This window comes from Canis aureus, chromosome 5, assembly GCF_053574225.1.
Source record: "Canis aureus isolate CA01 chromosome 5, VMU_Caureus_v.1.0, whole genome shotgun sequence".
NCBI classification, from domain to species: Eukaryota; Metazoa; Chordata; class Mammalia; order Carnivora; family Canidae; genus Canis; species Canis aureus.
Genome location: NC_135615.1, coordinates 30,672,091 through 30,685,149, shown reverse-complemented (window position 1 = coordinate 30,685,149; position 13,059 = coordinate 30,672,091). Strand labels below are relative to the sequence as shown.

The 13,059-nt window shown below is 39.0% G+C and overlaps 1 protein-coding gene across 2 annotated transcripts in view; it reads right to left on the bottom strand.

Annotated features, from left to right (window-relative positions):
- IL15RA (interleukin 15 receptor subunit alpha) overlaps positions 1–12,823 on the bottom strand; it is a 51,945-nt gene extending 39,122 nt beyond the window's left edge. The window contains exon 1 of one of the 2 annotated variants that reach the window (XM_077897305.1): positions 12,674–12,823. In XM_077897305.1, coding sequence (XP_077753431.1) covers positions 12,674–12,788 — 115 coding nt within the window. In that variant the 5' untranslated portion in view covers positions 12,789–12,823. The remainder of the gene's footprint in view (positions 1–12,673) is intronic. The other variant, XM_077897304.1, reaches the window with a different exon arrangement.
- Positions 12,824–13,059: the final 236 nt, after the last annotated feature.

The window sequence follows — 13,059 nt, the reverse complement described above, 5'->3', positions numbered from 1 at the left end:
TGTTCTCTTTTATTCTTGATTAATTCTGCTAGAGGTTTGTTCATTTTAGTAGATTTTTCAAGGAACCAACTATTGGATTTGTTCATCTCTCTAATGTACATCTGTTTTCAATATTATTGATATCTGTTTTTATCCTTATTGTTTTGTTCTTCTACTCCTATTGGACCTATTCTGCTTTTCTATAAGGTCTGTAGTTGGATGCTTAGCTCATAATGTGAGGCTTTCCTTATTTTCTAACATAAGTACTTAGGGCTCTAAGTTTCCAGAAAGTGGTGTTTGGTGCTTTTGTTTTGTTTTATCCTAGGTAATTTTTTGGTTATTTTTTTCCTGACTTCTATTCCTTGTGGTCAGAGAAGTTAGTCTATATAATACCTATCATTTGAAATGTATTAAGGCTGATTTTATAGCCTGGTAACAGAGAGTCAGTTTTTTTTAATTAAGATTTTAATTTATTCTTTCATGAGAGACACAGAGAGAGAGGCAGAGACACAGGCAGGGGGAGAAGCAGGCTCCCTGTGGGGAACCTGATATGGGACTTGATCCCAGGATCCCAGGATCATGACCTGAACCAAAGGCAGATGTTCAACCACTGAGCCACCCAGGGGCCCCAGTTTTTAGAAATGTTCTCTGAGTATTTGAAAAGAATTTGTATTATTCAGTTCTTAGACAAATTGTTCCATATTTGATCAAGCTTGTTAATTGTTTTCACAACCTTTGTATTCTCACTGATTTATTGTCACATTTGATCCATCAAATATTTAGAGGGGTATGTTAAAAGTCTCCATTATTATTGTGTATTTGTTAATTTTTCATTTTTATTTTTTTAAAGATTGTATTTATTTATTCATGAGACACACACACAGAGAGGCAGAGACATAGGCAGAGAGAGAAGCAGGCTCCCCATGGGTACCCAATGTGGGACTTGATCCCAGGTCCTCAGGATCCCTGAGCCACACACAGGTGGCTCAACTGCTGAGCAACCGAAGAGTCCCTATTTGTTAATTTTTAAAATAGTTCTGACCATTTTTGCCTCGTGTATTTTGAGCCTATGCTTTATAGGTATACAAGTTTAGAATTGTTACTGTTCCATGTTAAGTGATCTGTCTCCATGTAGTGATTATACTAACCTCTTTAACATGCATCCTTAATAATGTGAAGAAATTAATTGATATCCACAGCCTCCTCCCCAGCAATATAAGAACCTTAGAGATGCTTTAATGCCATTACCTGTTATTATTTTCTTTTTGTTTGAGTCTTTATTTCACTATCTTTCTTAAGTGACAATTTTATGCAGCATAGAATTCTGCATTGTCAGGTAGTTATCATCACCTACCTTCCATATTCCACTGCTGTTGAGGATTTAGCCATCTCTCAAATTTGCATGCCTTTGATTTATTTTTATGTTTATTTTTATTTTATTTTATTTTTTTTGAATTAGCCAGTGAAGCCATCTGGGTCTGTAAGTTTTTGTTGGAGTTGTTTTAAACTACAACTTTAACTCTCTAAGCTATAAGACAACTCAGGTTATTCCCAAATGGGCTTTTGTATTTGTGTTTCAATGAATTTGTCCATTTTACCTAAGTTGTCATATTTCCAGCCATAAAGTTATTTATAATAAGACTTTCTGAGCCATCAGATATCTGTAGGATCTGCAGTGATGCTCCTTTTCATTCCCAGGGTTGGTAGTTCATGTTTATTGACTTTTCTTCTTGATCAGTGTGGCTAGAGACTTACACTTTTATTGATCTATTGAAATGACCAGCCTTTAGTTTAATTGATATATTCTTTATTGTTTTCTGCTTCAATGTCATTGATTCTGCTCTTTATAATTACCATTTTCTTCCTTTTGCTTAAGGTTTATTTGCTCATTGTTGTCTGGTTTCTTCAGGTGAAAGCTTAGATCACTGATTTGAGACTTTTCTTCTTTTCTAATATAAACACTTAGTATGATTAATTTCTTTCTCAGATCTCTTTTAACTGAGTTCCACAAATTATAGCTTATTTAAATGTATTTTCATTATCATTCAACTAAAATATTTTCTATTTTCCCTTATAATTTCTTCTTTGGCCCATAGATTATTTATAAAGGTTTTGTTGAATTTTGACACATTTGAGGATTTTCCAGATATTTTTCTGTTAAGGCATTCTAATTTAATTCCTTTGTGGTTACAGGACATATTTTGTGTAAATTCAATGATTTGGAATTTTTTGAGGTTTGCTTTATGGCCCACAGTATGGTCTCTCTTGGTGAGTGTTCCAGATATATTTGAAAGGAATGTGTTATCTGGTTGTTGGACTGGAGTCTTCTGTAAATGCCAGTTAGATTAAAGTTTTGATCTTCTATATACTTATTGTTTTTTTCTATTAGGTTTTTTTTTTTTTTAGATTTTTATTTATTCACGAGAGACACATAGAGAGAGAGGCAGAGACACAGGCAGAAGGAGAAGCAGGCTCCCTGTGGGGAGCCTGATGTGGGACTCTGGGATCACACCCTGAAAAGGCAGATGCTCAACTACTGAGCCACCCAGGCATCCCAGTTTTTTGTTTTGTTTTGTTTTTTATTACTGAAAGAATAGTGTTAAAGTCTTTAACTATAATCTTGGTTTGTATTTTACTTCTTTCAGTTTTATTAGATTTGCTTTATGAATTTTGAAGCTCCATTGTGTAAGTGCAAACACAACTAGGATTTCTATGTCTTCTTGGTGAATTAATATTCCTGGTAATATTCCTTGGTGAATTAATGTCCTGGTAATATCCCTTCTTCTGATATTTACTTTGTTTGCTATAATAAAATATTCCGGATTTCTTCTGATTATTGTTTGCATGGTATATCTTTTTCCATTCTTTTTCTTCTAATCTGTCTTTGGTTGTATATTCAAAGTGGCTATTTTATATGCAGCATATAGTGGAGTGTTGTTTTTTTAATTTAATTGAAGATTCTCTGTTTTTTGATTGATATGGTTAGATCACTTGTATTTAATGTAATTATTAATGTGGCTGGATTTAAGACTACCATTTTGCTAGTTATTTGTTCCATCTGATCATTGTTCATTTTTCCACTATTCTGCCTGCTTTTGGATTGACTTATTTATTATCCCACTTTATCTTCACTATTGGCTTATTATATGTACCACTCTAAATTATTTTTAGTGGTTTCACTAAGGTAAACAATATATATCTTTACTTTATCAAAGGCTACCTTCAAACAGTATTACAGCTACAGCACCTCACATATAGTTAATAACTCTAGGGATGCCTGGGTGGCTCAGCAGTTGAGAGTCTGCCTTTGGCTCAGGGCGTGATTCCAGGGTCCTGGGATCGAGTCCTGCATCGGGCTCCCTGTGAAGAGCCTGCTTCTCCCTCTGCCTGTGTCTCTGCCCCTCTCTCTGTGTCTCTCATGATAAATAAACAAAATCTTAAAAAAAAAAGAACTCTACCAATGCATACCTAAAATTTCTCCCTCCTCCCCCTTTTTTTGCTGTTGTACATTTTACTTTTATATATTCTATAAATGCAATACTTTGCCATTTTTGCTTTGGATAGTCAGATATTTTTTAGAGTGATTTAAAAGGACAAATATATTTTATTTACTTCCATTTTAACCATTTCCGGAGCTTTTCTTTTTATAGATCCAAGTTTCTGTTTAGGATTATATTCCTTTTGCCTAAAGAACTTTTTTTTTAAGTGTTTCTTAAAGTATGAGTCTGCTGGTGATGAATCCTTTCACTTTTTGTTTGTCAGAGAAGAGTATTTTGCTTTCAGTTTTTTAATAACTAGTTATCCTGGTTATAGAATTCTGGCTTGACAGGTTTTATTTATTTTATTTTAGCATTTTAAAAACCATTTTTAATGGCTTGAATAATCTCTGATAAGTCTGCCCTAATTCTTATCTTCATTCTTCTGAGTAATGTATCTTTATCTGCTTTATCACAGTTTTGCTTCATCATTGCTTTTCAGTGGTTTAAGTATGCTGTGTTTAGATGTGAGGGTGTTTTGGATGGGAGAGGGAGGCATTTATCCTGCTTGGTGTTCTCTGAGCTTCCTGGATCTATGACTTAATATCTTTTATGAATTTGGGGACATTCTAAACTGTTACCTCTTCAAATATTTCTTCTGCCCCATTCTCCTTTGTTTCTGGAATTCTGGTTACACATGTATTAAACTATTTTCTGTTGTCCTATAGCTCTTGCATACTTTGTCTCACTTTTTTTTTTTTTCTCTTTGCGTTTCTGTTAGAGTAATTTCTACCGACCTATTCAAGTTTATGATTCTTTCCTTGGCTGCATCAAATGTTCTGATAAGTCTGTTGAAAACTTTCTTCATCTTGATTACTGTTTTGTTTTGTTTTAATTTCTAACATTTCCATTTGACACTATGTTACGGTTTCCACCTCTCAGCTGAAATTACTCATTTGTTCAGAAATACTATCCATCCTTTCCACTAGAGCCTTTAACAGGTTAGTGATATTTATTTTAACTTCCAGTCTCATAGTTCCAATTTTTGGGTCATCTCTGAATCTTGTTTTTTATGCTTTGTCCCTTGATAGTGGGATTGTATTGTTGTTGCTTTTTAGTGTGTCATATAATTTTTGATTGAATGCTGGACGATTTGTGTAGGACTGAGGTAAAATAGTATTTATGTCTGAAAATGGGAAAACTTCTTTGGCTAAACTGACAATGTAGGGGGATGGAGTCCATCTAGTCAGTTGTTGAATTGGGTTTCGATTTTGTTGCCTTCAGAACACCACTGGCTTCAAATTCCTCTATTGTTCTTGTGTGCTTAGGGTGGAGGGCCAGAGTGTTTCTCTGTGTTCCTAATCCACCCGTATTTTTCATCCTTCTCTATGTATCTAAACCCCAAGAGGATACCTCCACACTCTTGCCCACCACACCTTTGGTGGTTAACTGCTATGAACGTTACTTGGTGCTTACTTGCCTGGTGGTGGTGGGGTCAAGAGAAGTTTTCTGTTGTCCTAGTCTTGCCTCAATCTTAGGCAGGCTGTGTGTCTGGCTCTTGGGGTTGGAGCTTTCAGTTATATTGCTTCTTAACATCTTGTAGTCACTTCTCCCTTGGATCCTTACAGGGTTTGTGTAGAAAAAAGCTTCCTTGCCCTTTTCTCACAGTAGTGGACCTCTGGTGGTATTGGTTTAGGATCCTGAGCCAGGACCAAGTATGAGTGGGTTTATTTCTGGACTTGCTATTCTGTTCCATCGATATATCTGTCTATTTGTTAATCTTGACACCAATACCACACTGTCTTGATTATTATAGCATTATAATAAATCTTGAAGTCAGATAGTGTAAATTCTGCAACTTTGTTAATCATTTTTAAGTTGAGTTTGGTCCCTTACTGAATTTTCCAACCAGTATATCATTTTCTACTAACCAAAAAAAAGAAAAAGAAAAAAAGAGGTCTCAGTGGTTGAAGCATCTGCCTTCCACTCAGGTTGTGATCCCAGAGTCCCGGCATCCAGTCCCGCATTGGGCTCCCCACAGGGAGCTTACTTCTCCCTCTGCCTATGTCTCTGCCTTTCTCTCTCTGTGTCTCTCATGAATAAATAAAATCTTAAAAAAAAGAAATCCTGTTGAAAGTTTGATTGGAATTGCATTACATTTATAGATCAAGTTGGCTAAGAAATGACCTCTTAATAATATTGAATCTTCTCAATATCTATAAATATAGCAGCTCTCTCAGTTTATTTAAATCTTCAGTATTTTATCTCAGAAATGCTTTATAGGTTTTTGGGTACTGATTTTGTACATTTTTTGTCAACTGTGTTCTTAAATATTTCTTATTTTTTACGTCAACACAAATGGTCTTTTTTTTCATTTTTTTCAATTTCTAATTGCTTGTCGCTAGTATTTTATATATTGATAAGTTAATTGTGTAGTCTGCAACATTTCTTTTTTTTAAAAATTTTTATTTATTTATGATAGTCACAGAGAGAGAGAGAGAGAGAGAGAGGCAGAGACACAGGCAGAGACACAGGCAGAGGGAGAAGCAGGCTCCATGCACCGGGAGCCCGACGTGGGATTCGATCCCGGGTCTCCAGGATCGCGCCCTGGGCCAAAGGCAGGCGCTAAACCGCTGCGCCACCCAGGGATCCCAGTCTGCAACATTTCTATACTCACTTATTCTAAGAGTATTTTTGTGGGTCTCCAGGATCGCGCCCTGGGCCAAAGGCAGGCGCTAAACCGCTGCGCCACCCAGGGATCCCAGTCTGCAACATTTCTATACTCACTTATTCTAAGAGTATTTTTGTGGATTCCATAGATTTTCTAAGGAGATGATCATGTCATGAGATAATCTGAGTATATTTCATGATTTCATTTTATCCACTTTGTTGGCTTACTAACTGTAATTATTTGTCGTATGATTTTGGTGGTTGCCTTAGGGTTTATGGTATGTCTTTAACACTTCACAGTTCACCTTCAAGTGACATTCTACTGCTTCACAGATACAGTGTAAAAACTGTCAGCAATATCCTTCCATTTCTCTTCTCCCAGGCTTTGTGTTGTGTTATTGTTGTCATACATTTTGCTTCTACATATATTATAAACACCACCATAGATTTTTTTTGCTTTATAGAGTTGAATACATATTTTATTAGCTCTGGATTTTAATAGGTATTTGCTCTGTATTATTCATCATTTCTGGGTGTTTTGTAGCAGGAGATTTTTCAGACTATCTACTCTGCCATTCTACTAGACCACTAGTAGATTGTGAACAGGCCTCGAAGAAAGATACTAATTGATATATGAAGGCACAAGGATATCAATATGCTGAAACCAGCCCTGTTAGCCGCACAATGGCCAGTTATTTACCCTACAAAGCTAGACTCTTTCATAAGTACACTGGGGATAATACATTTGACTGTATCAATAACCTTTCTTTCTAGAGACCCCAATTATATCTTTTGATACTTCAGTTATAATTTCCCTATATGTTTTTTTATAATATTATTCCTTAGACATTCCACATAAGCAAGTCTTGCCTACAATACTGTAAGCTCCTCAGAGGTGGTAAATGTATTTCAAAGTTCTCTGGTACTCTCACAATGCTAAGCCTGGTATGTGATAGGTGCCTTCTGGGGTTAGTGGCTTATGAATATACAGAGAGGAATGGATGAAATAATGTAAATAGTCATAAATTTAAGGTTCTGGGATTTTAAAAACTCTTAAGTACCCCAAAAAACCCCCCAAAAAACCCCATATACAAGTCCCAGTGATCATAAATGAAGTCACCCAAATTGTGTTTAGGGCCACGCCTTTCTCTATGTTGCAGAACTTGTAAATCATACTTCTTTAACAAGTTGGCTTACAGTCTAATATGGTAAGTATTCTTGGCCTAGTCTCATATCCAGAGTTGAAAAGGTATTGTGTTAGCATGCCCCTCTCATTGTTTCAGGAGAGTCAGAATCCATTCCAATTTTTTTTTCCTATTGTTCTACCATTTATATGTATGTCTACAGCATGCAAAGAGTAGTAGGACACAAAGAAGTATGAGATGTCATTGCTCCTGTCAAGCGGCTCACTGTGACACTGATGCATCAAAAGTATAAAGCCTCTGTAGTCACATTAATCCATTTTCTTTCATTATTTTTCTAGCTGAAATGCCAACCAAGTCAACATGTTCACTTCCTTTTGCCACTCACTATAAGTACACACTCTACCCAGATCATTTTCTTTAACTCAAAATTCTGTTCTTTCTGTCTCAGGCTCCTTAACTGAGATTCCTAATCCACCTTTCATGTGGTAGATGAATTCATCATAGTGGGGTCCTTAAATATTGATTTATCAGGGCTTTGAACAGTTGAGTAGCTATAGGCTGAAGAGCAAATAAAAGGGAAAGAATGAAATACACTCTATGCTTGTAAGACTCAAAAGGAAATCTGCCCCCTCCTCTCTTCCTTAATGAGAGTGTCTCGGTTCAGGATTTCATCACCATTTACTGGAACTGTTGCAGAAGTCTCTAACTTAGCTTCCTGCCTCTAGACCGTCTTGACTACGGTTTATTCTTCACATTATTTAGAAGAGTAATCTTTCCACCATGCAGGTCCAGTAGTGTCCCTCTGGCCCAGAGACCCTCAGTGGCTCCCTACTGCTCCGAAGAAAATCAAGTCTTTCTTAGTAAAAAACATTCAAATAACATCAACCATGTGTAATAAGTAACAGGGATATTAATTCAAGCGTATATACTAGGGAATTTTATACATTTATTTACACAGTTACACACTATTTGGTAAAATCAATTTGGCAAAAGTGACTTAGCCCAAAAGAAATTAAGAAGTTAGTCAAAGTAATGATTTGATTGATAAAGAATATCCCCAGAAGCATTTATACCAATTTTTTTAGACTCTGAGAAGTTTTCCCTTGCCCTTTTTGCTCTATTTAGTTTATTTTTATCCAGTTGTTCCTACTTTTTAGAACATCAGACATTTTGAAACAACCTAACTATCCAGATGACACAGTTCTAGCAATAAGGAACTTTTAAACAAGTTGTAAATATTGTAAAATGTATTTATAAAATATTATAAAATGTAAAATGGTATGCACAAATATTATATATGGTGACTCTATAGTTCTAAAAATTCCAATTTGCAAAATTTATAAAATCATGAAAACATTGCCAAACAAGATCAGCTCTAATTAGTTAAAAATGAATCTGAAAAAAAAAACCCAAATTCTATATCTTTTTTGAGCTACTTCTTTTATAGTTTTATTTGCTTTTTACACAGGCAATTTCAATTATGACAGAAAAATAAGAAAAGGTTGACAACTACACACACACACACACACACACACACACACCATAGTATCTCCCTACTGAATGATAGCTACTTCTAGATCTTCTAGTAAAAACTGAGTAATATGATGCATATTATTTGAAAGCAACTGCATTTATTTATGCAGTCCTCCACTATTGAACATTTAGGTTGATTTCCATAAATGCCATATTTTGTGCATTTAAGTTTTTATTTTTGTTGCTATAAGTAGCAGCATAAAACAATAATAACTAGATAAAACTGATCTGAAATAAAAAATGAAGAGTTTGAGCAAAACTCCCCAGAATTCTGAAAAATGGCTTTTAAAATGTTTAAAGACCCAAAAATTGTAAAGCCACCCCAACTGTACTAAACACCCTGTATAACGAAATCCAAGTTGGTAAGGTATACTTATCTTCATCCACTCCAGCTGCTTTTGGAAAATCATCTGCAGCCTTTCAGGGTATGAGGATCTTTAAGCAGTAAATTACTTATTGCCTAAAATGATTGGTTTCCCCTCCAAATAATGCCTTTTTACTAAGAACAAATAACAGCAATTTTCTGTGTCTGTTAGCACTGTAAACTAGCAGGAACATATCTGAGACTATATATTCTTTGTTCCACTGGTGATAAGGAAGGGGCTTCTCTCTATAATTTCTGATCAGGATCATAGTACCAGGTAGCAAATTGGATAATTTGTATCCACTTCCCTTCCAAGCTCATTTAAAAACATTAGGCACAGACTATTCTGTTAGCCCTCTGTTCCTCTTTACCCTTCATTGTCTCGAGTACTGTAACCTTATGGTAAGTCTCAAAATCAGAAGTGTTATTTCTCCAACTTAGAGAACGTTGTTTTTCAAAGTTGTTTGGGCTATACCAGGTCTTAATGCATTTCCAAGCAAATTTTGGAATCATTTTTTAAATTTTTGCATGAAAGCCTACTGAAATTTTGACTTGGGGGTTGGAATCGTTACCTAATTGATTTGTCCAGTCCGTGAGGTATGTGTCTCCATTTGTTTAGGTCTGCTTTAATTTCTCTCAGCAGTGGTTTGTGGTTTTGAGTGCATCGGTCTTTCTCATCTTTTGTCAGTTTATCCATAAGTGGTTCATACTTTTTGATGCTATTGCAAGTGATGTATATATTTTTAAATTTCAATTTCCAATTGCTTATTGCTAATGTAGAGAAATATAATCAGACTGATGATATTTTGGCTACAGCAACCAACACTTCTATGAACATTTGATGTTCAAAGTAGGTGTAAGAGCAATTTGGTTAAGATCATCTTTTCAACAAATAGTGATGGAACAATTGGATATCCCTACGCAAAAAAAAACCTGAAACCAAGCAAATATGGAACTTTCAATCCACACTTTACATTATATAAAAAATTAACTCAAAATGAATCAGACATAAACGTAAAGCCTTAACGCTATGAAAACTCTACAAGAAAACCTTTGCGACCTTAAGTTAGGCAAAGATTTCTTAAAGATGACACTGAAAACATAATACCTAAGAGAAATAAACTGAACTTCATCAAAATTAAAACTTTCTGTTCATCAGACACTGTTAAGAGAATGAAAAGACAAGCCACAGACTCTGAGAAAATGTTTCCAAATTATATCTGATAAAGGTCTTGTATATAAAATACATAAAGAACTCTCCAAACTCAATAATAATTCAACAACTCAATTTTTAAAGGGCAAAAGTTTTAACCACGCACTTTACCAAAGAATACTGATGGCAAATAAGCACATGAAAAGATGCTCAACATCACTGGTTATTAGAGAAATGCAAGTTAAAAACTATGAGAAAAAAATATGACAGTCCACTACACACCTATTAGAATGGGTACAACTGAAGAGACTGACCAACCACACACACACACACACACACACACACACTTTGGTAAATGTGTGAGGCGATGAATGTGGTAATCATGTCACAAGATGTATATATATCAAATCCTCATGTTGTACATATTGTACATCTTAAGCTTATATGTCAATTATATCTCAAAAAGGTGGAAAACTTTTTTCAGGGATAAAAAAAAGACTGATCCTACCAAGTGCTGATAAAGATGTGGAGAAACTAGAACTCACCCCCTGCTGGTGGGAATGTAAAAATTAAACACATACATGTCATATGATTCAGCCATCCTGCTCCCATTTTCTCTACCCAAAAGACATGAAAGCCTGTGTCCACACAAAACCGATTAGTGAATGTTCATAACAGCTTTCGATGTAACAGCCCAAACCAGAAACAACCCAGATGTCTAGTAACAACCGAGTGGATAAACCAACAGTATGGTACCCATGGAATGAAATACTTCTCAGCAATAATAAAGAACAAGCTATTGACACAAATTAGAAGATGAAGGGGGAATTCTCAGAACAGTAACTATGCATAAAAGTAGCCAGACAATAAAAGAGTACATATTGTATGGCTTCATTTATATAACATTCTAGAAATGGCAACAAGTCAAAGTGACTAAAAGCCCGTGGTGGTGGCCTGGGGGGGGAAAGCGTTGGGCGTTGGGCGGGAGGCAAAGGTTATGGAAGACAAGAGGAGCCATTTGGTGGTGATGTTTATATTTACCTTCTTGATCACGATGGTTCCTGAGTGTATACATTTACCTCTAGACTTATCATGTAATTAAATGTATGAAGTTTATTATCTATTCTATGTCACCAAACCTGCCCCAGAAACACCGAGAAACAGCGGGAGCTGCAGAAAGGCAGCAGTACCATTGTGAGGTCAAACACGAGGGTATGTCAATGAACTTTGGAGCTCTTACCTGCAGTGCCCTCTGCACTTGTGGGGCCCTGACTAACGCTGCATCTCACTTTCTCACTGTGCTGGGAGCACTGCCCCAGTCGCCTGGCTATTCTGCACACTGGCTAGGGAGATGAAAGGATGAGAGTTCTCCCTAGGAACTGTAGGGAGATGAGATGGTGACCAGGTCACCAACAGCAGTCAGGGAAAAAAAAAAAAAAAAGACTGATTCTACCCAAGTGCTGACAAAGATGTGGAGGAACTAGAACTCACCCTCTGCTGAGTTTTCTCAGTTGTGGGAGAAAATCCATAGTCTCGAGAAAATAAAACTTCATGAAACCCTGCAGGGCTGCAGGATTCACACCAAGCCAGCTGGTGGCAGATGTGGATGGATGGGTCTGATCAAGTGCTAGGTATTAGGTGGATAGATCCACGGGACTGAATGCAAATTATTGGGAGTCTTGCCTTAACACACACAGACACAGACACACAGAGATCACTGAGTAAACTAACTCTTGGAGACTCTATGGATGGCCTTTCATGGGGCCCTGGCTTATATGCATGTGCATTCATGCATTTTTCTGGGGAGAGGGTTCCTAGCTTTCTGCAGAGCCTCAGAGGGCTGGCTCCCCGTTAAAGCCGGATCTATTCTTTCTCCTCCCTCCTCTCCAGCTCCCCGGGATGAAAACCTATGCGTCACTCACTGGGTTCTTCCTGCCGAGATTACACCTCCGCGCCCTACGTCCGTGTGGGGTACTCCAAGCCATCACCGACTATTTCTTCCCCTCGCCCGAGTGCCCGCGCTGCAGGCCGCCCCACCGCGCCCGCGCCCGCGCCCTTCCCGGGTTTCCTGCCGCTGAAGACCTCGGGGCTGTTTGCAGGTCGCTCCGGGGGGCCAGCTGCCCAACACGCGGCCACCCCGTCCTGCGCCCCCTCCCCCTGCAGACCCCGCTCCCAACCTCCGCCTCGGGGATGTGGGAAGCCTGCGCGTTCAGAGCCCGGCCCCGGGCGGCCGCGAGCGGGGCGGGTCGGCTCGGGGCGCTGCCCTCCCGCGCCCGCCTGCACGTGTCCCCGCGCCCGCGCCCTCCCGCCCTCCCGCCCTCCCCTCCCGCCGGGGGGCGCCGCCTCTCCCTACCCGGCGTCGCGGGCCGGAGCGGCGGCAGCAGCAGCAGCAGCAGCGCGGGGAGCGCGGGGAGCCTGGGGAGCCGGCGGCCCCGGAGCGGCGGCCCCGTCCGCCCCGTCCGCGCCATCCGCCCCGTCGGCCCCGTCGGCCCCGCGCAGATGCCCGAGCGCCGCGGACGCGGTGGCGGGCGCCGCTCCCGGGACCGGCCGCCCCGCGAGGCGCATTCGCTTTCGCTTTTGCTTTAGCCCCCGGAGGGCCGGGGAGAGGTGAGCGGCGGTGACAGATCCGTGACTCAGCATCCCCACCCCCCACCCCCACCCCTGGAAGCGGCCGCCGCGCCCCCGCGCCCCCGCGCAGAGACCCGACTCCGCGGCCCCGGGGGGGGGGGGGGGCCCGCA